At 40.3% G+C, this 21,619-nt stretch overlaps 1 protein-coding gene across 4 annotated transcripts in view; it reads left to right on the top strand.

Annotated features, from left to right (window-relative positions):
• Positions 1-21,619, top strand: part of Cadps2 (calcium dependent secretion activator 2) — a 540,468-nt gene that overhangs the window by 476,700 nt on the left and 42,149 nt on the right. For all 4 annotated transcript variants that reach the window (XM_059257429.1, XM_059257428.1, XM_059257427.1 and 1 more), the window contains one exon: positions 2,410-2,484. In XM_059257429.1, coding sequence (XP_059113412.1) covers positions 2,410-2,484 — 75 coding nt within the window. The remainder of the gene's footprint in view (positions 1-2,409; positions 2,485-21,619) is intronic.

Genomic DNA, 21,619 nt, shown 5'->3' with positions numbered 1-21,619 from the left:
AAAGAAAGTACACCCAAGGGTTGACATTATCAGAATGTCTTGACTGCATTGACTTTCTGAGCCTTTCAACAAGAGGAGTATAAATGGCTTCTTGAGTAGCTCATCACTGATTTTAAGAATTGACAGGATTAATCCAATGCAAAAATTTAACATGTAGACCTCTGCTATCTTATATGTAATAGCATTCTGAGGATATTTTGTTCCTTAAGAGTCAAAATATGGAAGCTGGAGAGATGGCTCAGTGGTTAAAAGCAGTGGTTGTACTTCTAAAGGATCTGAGTTCAATTCTTAGCACCCATATGTTGGTTCACACCATCCATAACTCCAGACCCAGGAAATGCATGCCCTCTACTGGCCTCCTGCAGCACCAAGCATACAAGTATTGCACAGACATACATGTAAGCAAAACACCCATACACATAAGAAGAACAAATGAAGTAAAATATTTTTTAAAAATATTTAAAGAGTTGAAATATGAAATATATGGCAAGTAGAGCATTGAGGCCAAGGCATGTTTAAGAACACCTCTGAGAGTCTGCATGCCTCAGTAACACCTCCGTGTTGTAGAGTGCTTTTCATTTTAGTGGGATATATGGTGCTGCGTGCCTATCTCCTGTATCTCTTTCCAGTTCCACTCCATAGTGGGGCCATGACTGCTGTTCCATTCCTTTGTGCTGCACAGACACAGGTCTGGAGCAGGACATGAAAGGGAAGAGGCAGAACCCATTTGCATAAACTTTTTCACCACCCAGTTACTTGTGCAGCTTTTGGCTGGAGCTGGGAGGCCGTCTTGCAAGGGTGTCTGTTGGGTCTCACCCTACAAATCACTTAGTTGGAGTACTAAAACGATGGCATTGGCCCTGAAGCATGCTTATGGCTCAGAGCATCAACCGTTTAAGTAAGTCTCAATCTCAGCTACCTACCAGTCAGCTTGTTTGGCTGAACTTTACTCTTTTGCTTCAACTTTGTTTTTCTTTGTTGTCCCATTTCCTATGCCGACATTGAACGTTCCAAATCTCCTGCAGTGTAAATTCACCCATTGTGCCCAATGTCCTTTCTCTTTGTCCTCTGGGGAACAAAGCTGTGCGAGTCAGCATGGCTTTAAGTGAACCCGACAAGCAGTCCATACCCAGAAGCTCAGTGGTCATGTGCATGTGTTTCATTTGAGACCAGTGTAATGCACAGACAGAGACAGAGAGAGGAAACAGAAAGAGAAGAATAACTTACAAGCTTCAGTATTCTGCTTCATTATTTACACAAGTAGATGATGACCTCTTAACTATTATAGCCCTTGAGGGTATGGGGATCATTCCCTTGTATTCCAAAGCAAGCCTGAGTTGATGTTTTGTTCTGTGTGGAAACTTTGAGACATGTTTTCCGAAGAAAGAAAAAAAATAGCTTTCAAATACAGAGAACTTAGGGAACCATTCAGCTGGCAGCTGTGAAGTTGGTCTAATGTTTATCCTGCCACGAGGACTTTCAGTCTGTGCATTATGCTCTCTGTTCCTAGAAGCCTTGGATCATCAGGATAGGGTTAGTCTTTACAAGTCGCATTTTCTGTGAAGTGGCCATTGGGGACAATCTGCTGTCAGATAAATGCTTCCAAAGAATGAATTACTGTTTAAATAGATGCCACGGAAGCCCAAGCTTCTGCTAATTTAATAAAGGAACCTTCTAGTAATCTCTCTAAAGAAAGCAAAAGCAGGAGTCTTTCAGGTTTATTTTAAATACATCTTTTTTGTATTTACTTAAAGACATCTTGTTCATGAGGAAGCAGTAATAAAGCTATGGGGAGTAGTGTTGTTTCATTGTACCTTTTATGGCCAATTAATTTGTTACCATCTATTTCCTTTTGTTGATGAAATTTTAATTTTGCCCTTGCTTGAGCATGTCGTAAGAATTGTATACACCGCTGCTCCTGGGCTGACAGAAAGTCCTTTTAGGGAGAACAATCAGGAGTGCATTTTATTTCTAGGGCACATTTAAAATAACTTATGAATGAGAGTTGTCAGACATGAAATGCTGTATTAATTAAATCTTTTTTGAGTCTCCTTGCTTCTCTGGCTAAACCAACCCTTTAGAAAAATACAGGGCCACCTTCATTACAGAGGAGAAGACAAAAAGTACCCTTCACATTCCTCTGCCTGAATAAGGATAAGAACTCAATTCAACCCCCGTAATAACCCCATTAGCTGCTTAACTCAACAGTGCACATGGGAAAATTTTCCAACCGCAATGTAGAAAGTGTTGACTGGATGGATCGTTGTCACAGCTTTGTTCTTTTAATGTACAAAATGATCATTTTAAGTAAATTTGATATGCCATAACTAGTAGCTTTAGAGCAGTCGTGACTTACAACAAAGAATTCATGTCTGTATCCACTAATGCATTTTGTCTTTTAAAACCCAGCAACAGTACCATTCAAAAATAGATGATTTGATTGACAACACTGTGAAAGAAATCATTGCACTGCTAGTTTCAAAGGTAATGTATCATTTTTTTTCACCTTTGCAAGTAAAACTAAGAAATACTCTTTGAGAATTTTTAGACATATCTCTCATATTTCTAAATATGTAAGTGTGAAATTGTAGTTTAAGAAATAAATGTGGATTTAGGTGTAACGTAGTAGCAGAGTGTCTACCTGGCATGTACAAGGCCAAGGATACAATCACTAGCAATACAAAATAAGTAAATACATGCATGTGTATACACACACACACACACACACACACACACACACACACAGAGAGAGAGAGAGAGAGAGAGACACACAGCAAAGTTGTTTCAGTTTTAAGAAAAACTTCAAACAAGAAAATGAACACTATGTCAACAATGTGGGTATTGGTTTGTTTGATTGCTTATGTGAAGAATTTTGCAAGTGTTTTCCTTTGAAAAACAATTCTTCTTTTCAGGAATCTCTTAATATATCACATTCATGCTCCTTGTTTTACTTCCAGATAGATCTGAGTATCCTCAGTCTTTGAATTTAGCTTGTTTGTTCTGGTGGCATCCATAGGGTTGGAGACCCAGCCTTCAACACAGACAAAGCTGACAGGATAGTATCAGAACTTCACTCCAAAAATTTTCTGCTCTGTGTTTGAAATACCTTTGATGAATGCAATGGCATTTCACGGTATTCATGAAAATCGAGAATAAACGGCTTTGCCGTTTAGCCATTATGTGACTTAGATGCCACTAACACATAACAAATGGCCACAGGTAGCATTAATGACTAGGCATGTTCAGAGAGGCATGGCCACAAATATAGGTGTCATTTGAAATCAAAAGCTTACTAAGGCAGAGGTGCTGACAGCACCAGGAACTTAAAGAGGTTGAGAAGTCATTGGCTGATGGGTTCAAGGTCCCAGCCACTTGAGATAGATAAGGACTTTACACTGAAAGCAATCATATTTGTGATTATTTAATCATCTAATTCAAAACACCTAGAAGAGTTAAACTTATAATGGTATCACCAGGAAGAAGAGATGATGGGAAAATTAGGTATCCTGTGTTGATAATTCACAGTGTATATATACCAAAACATTATATAGCTTGTAAAGATTGCACAGTTATTACTTGACTTTTAAATGGTGGAGGAAGAAAATGGATATTCTCTAAGTGGAACATTGATACTAGCAGTTGCATCTGGCCCTTGAAGGCCTTATGTCAAAGAAGTTCAGAGCAGGCTTTATAAAATAACTGAAAGGATGCATCTGCTGCAATGAAAACCCAACACCAATTTTTTAAGTAAGGAATAGTTGTTTAGAAAGCAATATAAAAATATTAATCTTTGCCAGGCATGGTGGTGCATGTCTTTAATCCCAGCACTCGGGAGGTAGAGGCGGGTAGATTTCTATGAGTTCGAGGCCAGCCTGGTAAGTTCCAGGACAGCCACAGCTGTTACACAGAGAAACCCTGTCTTGAAAAAATAAACAAAAAATAATTAATCTTCATTAATAATTTAAGGAGTGCAGATACCAGTTTTTCCAATAAATGAGCTTTGATGATTTTAAGTTAACACTGTTGAAAAACATGAAGTGAGCCACTCGTTTCATGTAAATTGTTATAGCCTATCTGGAAGGTACTTTAGAAATATCATTGTATTAATATCCCTTTGCCTTTTTGCATATTTCACAGTACTCAGAGATACACAAATTATACCCATTTTGACCTTTGTTGTGTCAGATATCTATATTAATTTGTGATTTGGGGAATCTTAATGACAAAGTATATTTTAAAATATAGCAGCAGATGGATAAAAGATGAGTCCTTAAAAGGGTGAAGTATGGCCAGACAGCAGTGACACACACCTTTAATCCCTACAGGCAGAGATAGGCAGATCTCTGTGAGTTCGAGGCCAGCCTAGTCTACAGAATGAATTCTAGGACAGGCTTCAAAGCTACAGAGAAACCCTGTCTCAAAAAACCAAAAAATAAAAATAATTAAAAAAAATGGTGAAGTATGAAGTATGGTCTGGATTTGCATTACCTCAGAAATATGCTGTTAAGAAAGGCACCCCAGTGTTGACAGAGGTTATGCTGCGTAGTGAGATTATAGTTGATGTCTTTTGTTTTTTTTCTTTATGTGTACGTTTCAAATTCTCTGGTAAAAGGTCATGGGGTAGGAAACAACCATGAAGAAAAATGGTTTCAGACTACTACCACCTTGTACCCATTACCTTTCTTGTTGCTCTGATCATATCCATGAGGAAGAGAACTCAAGGGAAGAAGGGTCTCTCTGGGCTGATTGTTTCATCATGTTCAGGAACGGGGACAAGGCTGGTCACACTGTGTCTGCAATCAAGAAGCAGAGCAAGAAGTCCTTGAATTTCCTTCTCTCTTCCTCCTGTTCTTCCTCACTCCTCTGATTGGATACTAGTGTCAGATGACTTGGACTTTCTTGTTTGTCTGTTTTATATTGCTTTTTGTCCTTTCTGTTAAAGCTGTTGAATTTTTTTCAATTCCACCTTTATAGATTTCTATCATAGAGATTCTTTTTATTATTTCTGTCTCCTTATTTAACTTATTGTTTATGTGTTTTCCTGATTTACCTAGCTTCTGTGTTCTCATATAGTATAGTAAGCTACTGTGTTAATATGATACTTTATTGATTATTTCAGAATTTATACATGCATACCCTGTATTTTGACCATATTCACCTCAAATTCCTCCCCATAACTCCTCCCAGGTCCATCCAGGATCCACTCCTCATTCACACAACTTTGTGTCCTTTTCTTTTTTAATTTTAATAACCCACCAGGTCCAGTTTGTGCTACCCATCTACTTACAGGTGTGAGGCCATCCAAGGAAGACAGTAGACCTACCAGGAGCCACACCCTTAAAGAAAACTGACTCTCCCACCCTAGATGCCATCAACTGTCAATAGGTCCTCACCAAGGGGTGTGGACTCATGAGCCCCTCCCACGCCAAACTTGAAAGCTGACTGCATTGAACTTGAGTAGCTCTTGTGCAGACAACCACAGCTTCTGTGAGTTCATGTGTTTAGTATTCCCATAATATCCAGAAGACTTTTTCACTATGGTCCTCTCCAGTCTCTGGCTCTTACCATCTTTATCCTCCTCCTCCAAGATGGTCCCATTTGTGCCTGAGCACTCTGCAGTTGCTTATTCAATACACTTTGACTAGTAATGAACTTCTGCATTTACTGCCTATCACTCACTGTTCAGAAGTAAAACCCAACTTATCTAATGTGGCCTAGAAGCTGCACTTGTCTATGGGCATAAGAATATAAGTTTAGAGGGCAAGTGGATACTATGTCCATTTAACAAAACAATAGTAGTAGATTCACCCTTGGAGCCTATGAACTCTACAACCATGGATTCTTGGCTAGATTTACAGCACCAGGCATGCATTTCCTCCTGGGGAACAAACCTTAAATCCACTCGGAAAGAAGTTGCTTACTCCTATAACGTTTCTGCCCCTATTGAACCCATGGGCATACCTTGCCACACTAGTTATTAGAGTTTTCAGGGTTCATAGCTGTGTAAGTCTGTTGATGACCTTTCCTCTCACATCAGCCTGAATAGTACCTGCCAGTATGAAAGTCAGTCACCAGCAGGGAGGAAGCTTCCTGGTCATTACCACCTTGATTTCTTCATGACCTCTAACCAAAGTGTGTGGTGTCTTCAGCAATGGGGTCTCAGTAAGCTTCTTTAAGGTGATTGTTTTGGATTCTGTATCAGACACTTTGTGTGTTTCCATTATTTCCTGGTTTTTCAAGACAGGGTTTCTCTCTGTAACAGCCCTAGCTGTCCTGGAACTCACCTGTAGACCAGGCTGGACTCAAACTCACAGAGATTTGCCTGCCTCTGCCTCCCAAGTGCTGGGATCAAAGGCATGCACCACCACCACCTGGCTTGTATTTCCATTTCTTTAGGATTGATAGAGGTTTATTATATTTCTTTGGTGTATCAATCTTCTTTGATTTCATCATTCATATGTTGGTGCCCATCTATTTGAACAATCAATTTCTTCTTCCAGTATTTACAAATTATCTTTAGAAAAAACACCTTTCATCAGTCACCATGAGAACAAACTTTGTTTGAGCCAATGTAGTGGGTGACTGTTTGAGCCATACCCTGAAGCACTGCCCCTGGTGAGGTAGCAGGTAGCTGTTACACCTGCCTGTGACCTTGAGGTACATGCCCCTGGGGCATGACCGCTGGGGGACCCTTAAGACCTGGGATGCCCTACATGCTCTCTCACTTCGCTGCCTCGCCGTTTTGGATGCTGATATGGACGAGGGCAGAGCTAGCCAGAGAACTGCATTGGACCGTGCCTTACCCTTCCAGGATCCTGCAACAAATTCCTTTATTCTGTCTTGTGAGTTAACCCCAAATAAATTCCTTTGATCATTAAGCAGGCTCCATGGATTGCTAGCAATATAAGCCCATTAAGCCAACTGACATGGTCTCCAAGTGGGCCAGCTGCTAGGGTCTGAGGAGTGGATAAATGGTGAGTTTATTCATTAAGGAAAGAAGATACATTTTATACAACAGTTCTTAGAAAATCATGCCAGAAAATTAGCTGTGATGTGTTAAGATGCATTGTACAATACCTCAGTCTCCAGTGACTCTAAATGAGACATCTGGGAAGAGGAGGAGTGTCCATATTTAATATAAGCATTCCTTCCCTCTCTATTTCAAGATATAGTTGGAGATGTATTGGTTTTTAGTTCCCCTTTAAACACCTGGCAGAATTAGCTATGAATTCATTCAACCCTGGGCTTGCCTTTGTTTTTAGTTTTGTTTTTATGACAGTTTCAACTCAGTGTTTATTGTTGATATATTTATATCCTTTTGCTTCAATTTGGGTAGTTATGTCTAGGAATTTGGCTATGTCTTACATATTTTTCAATTTACTGCAATTTAAGTTTTCAAATATTCCTAAGTGATTGGCTGGAGAGTTGGCTCAGTAGTTAAGAATACTGACCGCTCTTCCAGAGGACTCAGATTTGATTCCCAGCACCCACATGGCAGCCCCACAACTGTCTGAAATTCAAATTATAGGGATATGATGCCCTCTTCTGACTTCCTCGGGTACTAGGCACTCATGTGGTACAGATATACATGTAGGCAAAACAGCAATATATATAAAATACCTATTTTTTAAATACACTCCTTAATGACCCTATCAGTGTCTATACTCTCTGTCTCTTGTCTCTCTGTCTCTCTGTCTCTCTGTCTCTCTCTCTCTCTCTCTCTCTCTCTCTCTCTCTCTCTCTCTCTCTCTCTCTCTCTCTCTCTCTCTGCTTTCCTGTTTATTTATTTACCTGAGTCTTTTCTCTCTTCTTTTAGTTAGTTTGGCGAAGGGTTCATCAGTTTTATCCTTTAAAAGAACCAGCTCTTTGTTTCATTGATCTTTATTTTACTCTTTTGTGTCAGTATTGTTCGCCTCTCTGGTGTTTATTTATATCTGCTAACTTGAGGTTTAGTTGTTTCACTGAGATCTTGAGTTACATTGTTAATTTATTATTTTAATGTAGTCACTTGAAACGGTAAGCTTCCCCGCGTTGGTGTATCTCATGGTTTCTGGTATTCTGGCTTCCATTTTTGTATTTTTAAGATTTTTTTATTGTTTTTAATTGTATGTCTGTGTGTGGATTTGTGCACACAAGTGTAGGAGACCACAGAGGCCGGGAGCATCAGATGTCCCATGCTCTGGTGTGAATTACCTGACGTACTGGGAACTGAACATGGGTCTTCTTGGAGAACAGTGTTCGTTGTTATCCACCGAGTCATATGTCAGGCCCTGTGTTTCCATTTTCACTTGAATCCAAGAATTTTTCCACTTTCCTTTCATTGACCCATTATTCCCTCTAAAATGCATTGTTCAATCTCTGTGTTTTTGTACTTCTATAATTTCTTTTGCTGTTGACTTGTGGTTTCACTCTATTATAGTCTGATAAGATATTTCAGTGCTCTTATACATGCTAAGACTTGTTTTATGTCCTAAAATATGGTCTGTTTTGGAGAAAGATCCAAATGTTGATGAAAAAAATGTGTGCGCTGTTAATTAGAATCCTGTATAAATGGCTGTTTATTAGGCCTGTGGTCTAAATAAGTCCAGTATTGTTCATTTCTTTTGTGGCCTGAGTGACCTATCTGTAGATCAGAATATAGTATTCTCACCCACGGTATTTGAATTATGACCTGTCTGTCTCTTTATACCCTGTGGTTTTTGTTATATGAAATTTAGTGTTTTGTACATACATGTGCACCTGCATGTGAGTGTGTGTGTGTGTGTGTGTGTGTGTGTGTGTGTGTGTATGAAGTCTTATCTTCTGGATGAATTGCTCTCTTTATCAATATGTAATAACCATAACCTATGTCTTCTTCTGACAAATTTTGGCTTGAAGTGTGTTTGTTGGGTATGAATATAGTTACTCCTAATTGCTTTAAATATCATTCAAAGCTGAATTTCTTAGAGGCAATGAATTATGGGGGTCTTGTTTTTAATCTAGTTGACCAGGCTTCATCTTTCAGTCAGAAAATTAAGAACATTATATTAAAGGTTAGTACTGAAAGTTATGTACTATTTGCTTCCCCTTTATTTTTCTTCTGATAACTTTAATAACTCGCATTCATTTCTTTTTCTGTCCTTCATTTTGATGGTTCACGGAATTAATCGTGTTTGCTTTGCTCCTGTTTGTCGTTTGAATACCTGCTCTCCTAGTGGGCTTTCGTCACTGCTGTGCTCCTCTTACGTTTTTCTTTCTTTTTTCTCTCTGTGGGATTACTTTGTGCATGTTTTATAATTCTGGCGCACCTGTCACCCATTCCTCTTGTTTATGCTTATATTGAAAGACTTTATCTCCCTTCCAGTTTCTAAGAATGGCTGTACTTCGGATAATAAGCTAGGTAGCTCACTCTCTCTCATTCGCCCCACCCTGTCTTCCACGCCTTCCCGTCCTTGAGAGGGTTTGCTGCAGAAGCTGATGTCATCCTGATGAGCGTGCCTTTATAAGGGACTTGCACATCTATTACAGCTTTCAACATTCTTTTTCGTTATATACCTTTGATAGTTCACAATGTCATGTGAAAAGCTTTTCTGGCTATGTATGTTTGGGGTTCTGAACACTGCCTGTACCTGTATATCCTTATCTTTCCCAAGATTTAGGGAAATTCTCATATTAATTCATCAAATTTGTTTTCTCTACATCTAGAAAGCATCTTTGGTCATTCATTAGTATAAGTTATTTTCAATATGGGTGTTTTAATCATATTCTTTATGTCATGTATGTTTTGTTATATTTTTTTCTTCATTACTATCTGAATGTAATAATCCATCAATCTTATCTTCACACCCAGATAGTCTTTCTTCCACTTTGTCGGTGAATTTTTTTTTTTTTTTTTTTTTTTTTTTTTTTTTTTTTTTTGGTTTTTTGAGACAGGGTTTCTTTGTGTAGCTTTGCACCTTTCCTGGAACTCATTCTGTAGTCCAGGCCGGCCTCGAACTCACAGAGATCTGCCTGGCTCTGCCTCCCGAGTGCTGGGATTAAAGGTGTATGCCACCACCGCCCGGCTGTATTTACTTTTTAATTCATTCAGCATATTGTTTATATTTTCTTTGATTTCATTTATCATTTTTTAATTGGTTTTTTTTTATTAGTTTATGTAGTTACTGAAGAATCATGTAAGATGAGAGGCACTTGATGACCTGGGTTTGATCCTCAGCATCCACATGGTAGAGGGAGAGCACCAATTCTTGCATGAGTAGTGCTACCTTGTTTTTCTGTATTTATTCTACTTGAGATTTGCTCATCTATTGGGATGAATATTTCTTCTGTTTAACTGAGTTTATGAGCAGCTTTTTCCTAAGGACATGATTCCCTGCACTTCTCAGAGAGGAGAAAACAAACCATAGCAACAATGCAAATACAAACGAGAGGTGGGAATATGGTTTGAAAAAACAGTTAAAACAGTTACACTACTGGAAAGGATAAAATTATATTAAATAAAGAAAACCATTAAACCATTAAAAATTAATGAATGTGGGACTGGAGAGAGGGCTCAGCAGTTAAGAATGTGTTTTAGCTACTTCTCTGTTTCTGTGATAAAATACCATGACCAACCAACTTATAGAAGGAAGGGTTTTTTGGGGGCTTGTGTTTCAAGAAGGATAAGAATCTATTACCTCACAAGATAATTTGAAATCTCCAAATCTGCCCCCAGTGATTATCCACAAGTTCACACCTCCTACTCCTCCCCAAACAGTCCCATCAACTGTGATCCAAGTATTGAAATATGTGAGCCTGTTAGAGTCATTCTCATTTCAGAGGACGCGGGTTCAGTTCTCAGCGCCCACATCAGGCAGCTCACAACCATCTATAATTCCAGCTCCAGGGAATCCAACCCATCTGGCCTCTACACGCATCTGTACTCATACGCACATACATGCACACACATACACATTATTAAAAATAAGATAAATATTTTAAACTAATGAATGTAAAATTAATAATAAGATTATTTTAAAGGAGGGCAGGAAAGAAAAAGGGAAGATACTTTTTTGAAAAAAGGAAGAAAGTAAAAATGGAAAAAAGTGAGAAAATAAAAGATAGGGTGCAGAAAAAAATCCAGCTTAAAAGTATATATGTATGCATATATTAGATAAAAGTAAGAAGGAAAAGAAAAATCAATTTAAAAAGAAGTCTCCTCTTACCTTGGATAAGAGAAGATTCTTCCCAGGTGGTGGTCTCAGCTGAGGTTTGCAATTTCTCTTAGTTCTCACTGAACAGGATGGTGCATTATACATGTGTGTCTGCTTGCACAGGCCCTGCCTTGCACTTCCTACAAGGTTTGATTTTGAATATACCACAACCCTCTGGGCAGCCATTTAATTTCTCTAGGGGCCTTAGTTGGTAAAGCTGGGTTTGTGACAAGTGTCTAAGCTATGGCATATCTCCAAATGTCTCAGCAAGTGTGGCTGTCTAACAGACAACTGAGTTCTGAGCTGGGGGGGGGGGGGGGGGGGCACAGGGTGCTGAACTGTAGGAACCAAGAATTCAATGTTCTCGGTCTCAGTTCTTTCAGACTAGGCCCCATAATAAACCACATGCCACTGTGACCAGCGTGTGACCAGTCTCACATTTGCTACAGAGAGTGGGGGCACACAGCCATTCTGCCCTCCATGGCTGGCACCTCTAGCTTTTTAAACTTTTCAGTGGGCTTGTGACAGATCCGCCCTCTCCATGACAGTCGGCCATAGCCATCTCCTACCCAGACACTGTGGCAGAGTGTACTACGCACCCTAATTTATGATTGTTCTATGTTTTGTGACCCCTGGCATAGTTTGGCCCCGAATAGTAGGCCCACTTTCAGATGGCTCCTGGGCATAGCACTCCATGGTGCGCAATGCTGTTAAGCTAGGTTGCGCTGCAGGAGTCTGGTGCACTGCGGATCTCTGCACTGACTGGCTTTAGATTGTCTTCTGACTGGGGCCTCTGTTGTCACGTGGCTTCCTGTGCTCTCTGGACTGACGTCATGCTTGCTATGTGGGGCTCATCTGACTCCTGGGCAGCTGGAGTGGGAGTTGCAACTGCTGTCTAGTTTCCTCCCCGTGGCTTTCTGCTCCTCTGTGCTCTTGACTTTCCCGTCACCTCCTCCTTTGTTCCTAGCGCTCCTTCTCACTTTCCTGAGAACAGTTTATCTCTTTTGTTTCCATGACTTCTCCCACTCACAGAATCACGTTTCTATTCCACCACTTATCTCAGAACTCTCTTCCAGTATGTTCATGGTTCTCTGCATGTTGATAAATACAGTAGATGCCTCAATAAGAAGCCTCACTTGGTGCTCCCACACTTCCTTTGTGTTTCCTCTCTTCGTTTCCATGTCTGTATCCTCTTCTATATCTGATGTCTTCACAGCACTCAGCACATGTGTCTAGGAAATATCCTGAAGGGTTTCATTAGTCTTTTGAGCTCATGCTACAAATTTCTGTGGCTTTCTTCTGGCTTAACTGCATGCTGGTGATTCCAAAAGGCGGTATTGAATCATGGCCGAAACCCGACCTCAGACCTGCACTGGAATTCCCCCACTCTTTGTCTCACCTACATCTACTTAAGCAGACTAACTGTGGCTTCATTTCCCCAATTATAAAGTAGATGGACTTTATAATATACTGTATGATGTGGTAGTATCATTTAACAGTATTAATAATATTTATTAATATGATGAGTACAGTATTGTGAAGAAACATCTGTTAGTATAAAGCTAATGTGGATAATCTTTTTTGTTTGTTTTTTTGAGACGGGGTTTCTTTGTGTAGCCTTGGCTATCCTAGAACTTGCTCTGTAGACCAGGATGACCCTACGATGAACTCATAGAGATCAGCCTGCCTCTGCCTCCAGTGTGCTGGGATTAAAGGATATACCATCACCACCTAACTAATGCAGATAGGCTTAGGGCAGAAGCTTGTATGCTTTAAGTACTGTTTGGTTCTATTATTGCTCTTCTTTTTACCCTACAAGCCCCTATTTCCAGTGGCCTCCTGCCTACCTGCACAAATCAGTTTCTGTGAGAATGTGCACATCGCCTTCAACCTAAATGCTGTTCATCTGCATTTCCTGAGTCCATTGATATTGTCTCTCCATTGTAAAAGCATCTTTATCCTAGGATCCTTCGTAGAGCCCTTTGAAGCTCCTCACATGAGAGGATGCCAGAGCCTATTGAGTCAATCTTCTGAGCATGCCCTTTTCTACCCCATTCTATTCTCTCTGCTACCCTCTTTTCAATGTTCGTTGAAATCCATACCTCGAAGATTGCCACCAAGTTTCCCTTCCACCAATTAGGTCTCCACAATGCAGCTGGAGTGTTTTTCAGAACACAAGGTAGGCCATGCCTTCAAGGTGCTCCTTGTTGCTTGTGCTATCATTCCTGTTCCCTGTCACTTGTGCCTTATTGCTTTGCCATCATTTTCTAAACTGTACCCGGCACTTGGTTTTGTTAATGTCCCATGAGAAGTGGCTGTTGATGCATTTGGAGAGCACTTACTAGATACCATAATATTCATGATGATACGGTGTTTGAGACTACATCATTCTTACCTTCACCTGCCCTAGTATCCTTTATTACAAATTCCTAACAATTCAGAGTAATATCATACAGAAGATTAAGAATCCCTGGGATAGTTTGGAAGAGGCTCACACATACACCAGGTGTCACCTCCAAGTCTTGTTCAGTCTAATCACTTTTGTCCCTCCCACACTCTTACTCACATCCCAGGCTCTAGTGTTTCCAGCATCCTAGTGATTTCTCAGTTACCCATCTAACCTCTGTACCTTTTCATGACCCAACTCCCTGCTCAGATGCTCTTTCTTCCTTCCCTCTCATAATTCCACCGAAATAGTCTCTAATTTCCTTCCTAGAAGCCTTCTAAGCCCCCTAGGCAAATTTAATTTGTCATCCAAACCTTCCTCCATCACTTACCATGTGTTCACATGTGAGTCTCTCTGTCTCTCGCAATTAAGAATCTCATTCTCTTTCTCCATTATACTTCGTACTGTGTAGAGGGCGTCTCATGCAACAGTGTTGTTGAGTGACTAGTATTAAAAGAAGATGAAAGTACATCCGGAAGATACTAAACAAACCAACCTCAGCGTCAGTGCTCTGAGTCGGTTCTGCCTGTTACCTGGAACATTTTTAAAAAATTGCTTCTCATGAGATTACATATTGTTTTAAAAGATTCTAGTGGAAAGGGACAAGACATACACACACACAAAAATTGAAATTCATGGTCCCGAGGCATCACAGATTTTCAAGATGCAGCTGTGTGCCAGGCAGTGTGCTCAATGCCAGGGATACAGTGCTAGCAAAACAGTCAAGGTCCTGCTCTTTGGGGAGTTTTCTGATCTCTGGGGAGAAAGAAGCTAACAAACATTACATCCAGACAAGTGTGTTGTGTATCACAAATCATATGACATAGTGACTCATGCACTTGGAGGGCAGCGTAAGTTTTCTCAAGCAGAAGCTGAATTCTAAACAATGAAAGAGTCAACCAGAAAAAGAGGGACATAGCAGTTAGGTAGAAGACGCTGCAGGCACCGGGGCCTGGTGTAAAATGAAGCTGAAAGAGGTGAGGAGAAGCTGATAGGATGTGCTAAGGAGTTTTGAGCCTTGATCCCAAGAGCAGTAGGAAGTCATTGAGAAGATGGGAGAGGTGCAAGGTGGGGTGAAGAATTAACCAGCTCTGTATTAGAAGATTCATCGGATGGCCTATAGCAAACAGACTTCGCAGAAGGCTTTTACTTTGACCTCTGGGAAACTAATCCCAAGCATTTAAGATGTACCATGAGCAGGGTTTAGTACAACACAAGGGCAGCAAACATTAAGGGCTACCCTTAGGTTTATGACATGAATCACAGAAAAGAATCAAGTGTCATTCGGTGATTCAGGTGCCCTGCAAAGAGAAACAGACTTGGAGAGAAAGATCATGATGACATTATGGGTCACAGTATGATTAAGTTTGAGATATCCAAGGGAGATGCCAGTAGAGATCCTTGGATATGGAGGGGGGAGAGGAAGTGTGGGGGACGAAATTATCAATGTGATAATTTGAAATGATGCACCCTCAGTAGCTGTTACTCCCAGGCCTGAAATGCAGTAGCTGGAGCCCCCAGAGAAGTGGAAAGCAGAGGGATGACACGGAGGTGCTCCCAGCAGAAGGAAACTGAGAGCATTTTTACCAAGGGGAAAAAATGGTAGATAGAATGCTAAATCTAAATCTAATACTAAATACTGTATTTATTGCCACTTTGTGTTAAAAAACTAAGTTGCCCAAGATTTGGGATAGTAAGAAAAATAAAACGTTAACACTCACTGAAGTTAACCTGCTCTGACTGAGAGAAAGGTCTGGAGCCCCACCTGTGTGGCCGCACCTCCCAGGGTGGACCTGATGCCCACATTACAGTTCTCCCCTTCACAAATGAGAAAATAGACAATTGAGGTCACAAGGTCCAAAGTAGTAGAACCCTGCTGGCCCCTAAGCCTGTAACCTTTCTACAGCAGCCTACAGAACTCAAGAAGATCACAGGGGGAAAGAGTGGTCACTCCACACTCTAGTGCTATCACCCTTGTATGTGGGTTGTACCAGCCAGCCCAAGGACACGCTTATTTGATGTTAGTGCCACACAGGCATGCACGCCACAAGACTGGTTTTGACAGGTAGCTGGGGGTGGCAAGGAGGCTATCTGTAAGTTGAGAGATGAAGATGGAATTCATTGTATGTAGTGATGAGGATACCAAAGAAAAACTAGGGGGTGTTGGTCAGGACAAAGAATAAGAAAACGAACAACTCTCAGGATATATCCCCATCACTGAGGGATATATGTTTGGGTATGAACTAAAAGAGCATCATAAGAATTCTCAACTTCATCGATCTCCAAATGTTGTTGAAAAGGAAAAAAGGAGAAGGGGATATTGGAAGGAAAATACTTTCTCACTGATTATCTAGATATAGATATAGATATGGAGATTCATAAAGTAATGTGTGAGTACACATGTTCTTTCTAAAAACATAGGATGCTTTATCCTGAATTCCTCTGAGGAATAAGGTGGACAGAGAGTAAATGTCACCTGACTACCTTGATATGATGATAATATCTTGCCAACTCAGCCTGGTAAAATTATTTTGACTAAATTTACTTCTTTGGATCAAGGCCATATACGCAGAAGGTACCTGGTTAAATCTAAGTATGTACTTAAAAGGTATGGCAAAAGCTGTTAAGGACTGTTCCCAGGGAGGTGGGAAACACAGCAGGCCACTGCACTGGGGAGAACCAAGGAGGAAGGAACAGTGAGGAAACACAGGGTTTGAGAACATCTGGGCCAGGTGTGGTGTTTGGGGAACTGTCTTAGAGATTCTTGCAGGACAAGATACTTTACAAACAAATACATCCTGTCAAGCGCTACCCATCCTTCACACAGATGTCTGTGATCTAGAAAGATGTTTTCAGGGTCACAGCAAAGCATCGAGGAACTGGTTCACAGTTGGAGAAAGAGGAGAGAAAGGGCCATCATATTAGTGACATTCTGTTGAGGGAAGAAAACCTATTTTCTTTCAGGCTCTGATGATCTGGTTGTGTGTGAAATTTTAATACGAGTTAGTCCTGATCTTAACCACAAAGCCTCTGCTAATCAATATCCCGAGTCTCCCTTGCTTTTACCCACAATGTCATGCATTTTTTTTTTCCGTGATCGGTCTTCCTATGAATGCTGTCCTTTCTGTGGGAAAATTTAAAATTTGCACTGGAAATGATGTTACTGTCCCTTATTTACTCCATGGCTGACAAGGCAGTAGCCCTGTGAAGAACCCAGCAATCTGTAGTGCCCACCACTTCTCCGAATTCATGGTTTTTACATCCTGCTACAAATATATGAATCACACAGCCTGTTGCAATGGTTCTTATATCCTCTCAGAATTCAGCATGCTATTTAAACCATCATGCCTTGTGGTACTCCTCATGTTTTGTCTCACCAGTCACTTCAGAGTGCTTTCATCGTGCATTTCCTTGAGAGTACGTATCATGAGGCAAAGGCAGTAATTATCCAGGCAGACTCCAAGTGTTAAATGTTACTCAAACAAACCCAGTGCATGACATGAACGATAAAGAACAGGGAAACAAAGAAATTGCAGTGTTTCATTCCAACCCGACACCCTCAGGAGAGCAGGAATCACAAGGCAAAGCCATAAGTATTTATAATCTCCCAGAGCTGTATGGAGAAAGTTCACAGGAAGCAGTTAAAGATGCAGCAAGGAAGCTCAGCATTTAGCTGGATTTCTTTGGATTCTTGCTGTTTTGTGCAATTAAAAGCCAAATGGAAAATATGCCATCACTAATCTTGATTTTAATAAAGTCTGTCTTGGAAGGTAGCTTTTCCATCATGAGGGCCTCAACAACAATCCTACAAAGAAAACCTTCCTGTAGGAACTGGGGCTCACTTGGTTGATCCCAGGGGTGCAATCTCGGTAAGCCCTCAGAGTCTCTACTGTGTTTGTGCCTCCCTGGGGACTATTTGGGACAGGGAGGAACCCAAACAGAGGCTTCCTGCTATTGTTGAAATGGAAGCAAAGAATACTGTGTGTGGCATAGGATTCACTCTGACATAGTCCAGCAGTGCTGTATATCCAGAGAAGACAAGACGGGCTACCAGGTGCCTCAGTAGAGAAATTTCTTCCTCAGTTCCTATCCAAGAGGCTTCCTAAGTGTCATCTCCTCAGCTCCATTTTTGCTGTCTTGCCGTCCAAACCTCCATGGGTTATCTACTTTTTTAAAAAACTGTAAAGCCTTCAAAATCATTCTTTCTTTCCTCCAGTTTTGGTGTACTGTGTGACCAGCTACATAAGCCACATCTGACTCATGCCGAGCTCATTTGTATTCTTGTCTTTTTCTTCCACAACTTTGTATATTCCTGAGAAGAGGCCTAGATCTCTTTCATGCTTGTCCTTTCTGTCTTAGTTGTTTAATGATAATTATAACAAAGTAACACTCATCAAGCACTTCTTAGGTGCTTGGGCATATGTTTTATGATATTTCCTCAGTTTTCTCAGTTCTGTGGCATGATGGTGAAGAACTTGGGCTCTAGGACAGACTGCCTGTCTTCAAAGCCTTTCTCCCGTGCTATCCACCAAGTGTGCTCAAAGCAGGCAGGGTTGAAGTGGTCTGACAGCCTCAACTCTACTCACCTACAGACACCTCCATAGATCACACTGACTCAGACCTACTGTCTGTGAGCCAAACTCATTATTACTCCTTGTCACTGAACTGGCCTCCTTAACTTGTGACAACATATTTAAATATTCAGAAAAATCATGACTATAACTAATCACACCAGACATGCTCCTTCTTTCTATTTCTTTAGTATTTGCTATTTTCAATCTTTTCATAGTAATGACCTCCAGAGTTTTTCGTGCTATCCGAGTCAGGTGAGCTGAGTAGCTTCATCTTCCCCATGAGGCAAGAGAAGCAAAGTGACCCAATATCCAGAGAGCAGCAGAGCACCAACTTGACTCCTCATCTTCTACATCTGCCCAGAGGATTTTTGCCTCTACTTTACCCTGCCCTTAGCACTATTCACCTGTGTTAACAGAGTGACTAAACATGGGCTGTGCCTTTGATGCCTCAGGTTGTCAGGTAACCATAGTAGTCATCTCTCCTCATAGCAAATAAGATCACCTGGCACACACTTACTCTCAACATTTGAACTATAAGAGATGAGGCATTTTCCACAGAGGGCCATTAAGTCTGGAATTCCCTTCCCTTGGTCTGACAGAGCCCTGGAGAATTGATCTTCTGGGTCTTGGCAAACCACATTAAGTTGAGCTAGGCAGTCAGTTGTGCTTGGTAAGAAAGCTTAATGGGCAGGAAGAAAGTAGTAGGTAGACTTTGAGTCCTGAGAAAATTGTTAATTTTGTGGTTTTCACTGTTTAGAACCCTGAAGATAGCTACCCAACGGAATGTAATTCTCCTCAAGAAATGCAACTTTGGTCGGCAGTTTGCATGGTTGTGTTTCTGCATTCTTACATCATGTCGCAAATGATGTGGTGAAGAAGCCTATAGGGAAGTTTCTGTTTCTTTTGCATAAACTATTTTGCAGTAATTGATCAACCATAGAGAGAAGATCATCTCCTGTGCTCACAGTGAGTTCTGTGGCCACCAGAGACTAATAAGCCATGTCCCTAGAACTATTATCACTTTGTCGAAGAAGCTGCTATGTGAACAAAAACCAGCCTTCGTTAATTTCCCTTTTCGTATTTAAAAAACCTTGTCAGGATTTTCCCTTTGGGAGTGTGTAATCTGTCAATAGTACATATTATTTTAGATATACAGAAGAAAGAAGCAGGGTAATATGTCCTTATTACTTTACTTGTCCACTGGTCCTCATGTCAGATGTATGTTTTCACTCAATAAAATAAGAGTTTCTGAGTTTATATTTCTAAATACTTTTTTCATATTATAGAAATATAAAATCGACCAGTGAAATGGCTCAGCAAGTTAGGGTGCTTGCAGCCAAGTCTGATGACATGAATTGGATTCCTGAATGGGACCCATGTGATAAATGGAGAGAAATAATTGTCCTCTGACATCCATGTACATACCGTCACACACACACACACACACACACACACACACACACACACACATCAATAAATAATATTGGTGAAATTATTATGGCCACTCCACATAGTTAAAAGGAAAGTTTATTAGTGGTGCAACTTACAAATGAAGGGATAGGTGGATCACAGGGTCTGGAGAAGGTGTATCGCAGTCCAGCGGTGTTCTCTGGAGCTCTGGTTGGTCAACCTCCACCATCCAGGGTCCAGGAAGAGAGAGAGCGGCACGTCCTGATCTCGGGTCTTCAGGGCCCTCCCTTGGCCCTGCCTTGTAGGTGTGATAATTACCAAAGCCTCAATAGGGGTTGGAACTTCCAGACCAAAGCTGGAATGGCTACCCACTACGTCTCCCCATTTTTGTCTAAATAAGAAGGTTCTAACTTAATACAAGATTATATACAAAGGAATGGTTATCAAATATTGTCCAGGAGTAATGAGGGATAATGACCTAGATAAGATGGAACTACAATCAATGCAAACAATATCAAGCAAGAAACACATACTAAAATCCAGAGAAGTCTAGAGCGTAAGTAAATGGTATATTACAAAGATCATTCCAAAAGGTGTCCTATCCTAAAGAACCGGAATCTAATACTTAATATGTTCTATCTAAGAGATTTTATATATATATATAGAATATATATATATATATATTCTATATATATACTAAGTTGTAACTATAACTGCTAGTCTTCAATCCCATCAAAGACCTGAGAAGGAATATAATGGTACCTGAGAAATGGTAGATGGATGCAAGCAACTTTCGGGAATCTTGCAAGAGTAGACCGAGACAGCTGGCAGCCTGGACAGTCACCTAATGTTTCTCAGCATTGTTGGTGCATTCAAATTGGCTACAGGCCTAGAGTATCTGACAGACCATTTTCGGAAGCAGGAATTCTGAAAGACCATCTTACCCTGTCTTGGCAGAGTACAGTGGTCGCTTTCCTTGTGTCCTGCTTGTCCAGAAAGGACAGCATTGCATTCGTACTGTCAGCCGTCGAGGCAAGGGCAGTTCTTTGCCCAGTAGGCCATTTTGTGCCAAGAAGACAAACTTCCAAATGGAAATGTCTTAGAAGCCCAACATTCTCTCGGGATCAAATTGGTGCAGCCAAGAGCAGTTGTGTCTCATGTCAACAGAATTCTAAGTTATTTAAGTGCCATATTCTCTAGGTCTATGAAGTGTTTGAAGATTACCTGTCCATCTGACCTATGTATCTATAAATCTGGATAACCTAACTAACGTAACTATAGAGATGACAAGCATAGGTGACTATAAATCTATAAGCCTTATCTACCGAAATAACCTAAGGACTAAGGTTTCATGTAAACAAGGTAAACAGTCTATAAACAAATGTATGGTAAAGAACGATGACTTCAAAATTGTGACAATACACAAGATATTTATAACAGAGGTAGGAATATATAGTGTGATATGCAATATGACAATAATCTTAAGTATATATCAATATACCAAATATCCTAAACAGAAGTAGAGCATACATAAAGTATGACAGATATAAATTTACATTTGCATCAATATACAAATATTTCAAATAAGAGTAGAAATATATGTACAAATATAGTTCTGTATTTGTATCAATATACAAATTATCTTAAACAGGAATATAAAAATAATTTACATTTGTATCAACATATAAGAATCCATAACAGTGCAAATTACAGTGCAAATTATCTAAGGCTGCTATTTTACTAAATTTGTTTACTAGTATATACAATAATCTACCATAATATCTTATACCTATCCATTCCATTTCTTCTTTTCCTTTTTTTTTTTTTTAGGAGAATACTGAGTCTGAGTCTATTTTCTTCCACCCCCAACCCTATAACCATCATCCATAACCCTGAGAATTATGAAACCTTAGGGAGAAGGGGCGTCATTTTCTTAGAATTGTTTCCTGCTGTTTAGGGGGTGATGGTATCTCTGTTGGGTACTGTGAGAAAGCTCAGATAGTTAAATCTCAGTTAGG

The sequence above is a fragment of the Peromyscus eremicus genome, chromosome 3 (assembly GCF_949786415.1).
Source record: "Peromyscus eremicus chromosome 3, PerEre_H2_v1, whole genome shotgun sequence".
Classification (NCBI taxonomy): domain Eukaryota; kingdom Metazoa; phylum Chordata; class Mammalia; order Rodentia; family Cricetidae; genus Peromyscus; species Peromyscus eremicus.
The sequence above is the reverse complement of the archived record's forward strand: the minus strand, read 5'-3'. Positions and strand labels throughout refer to the sequence as shown.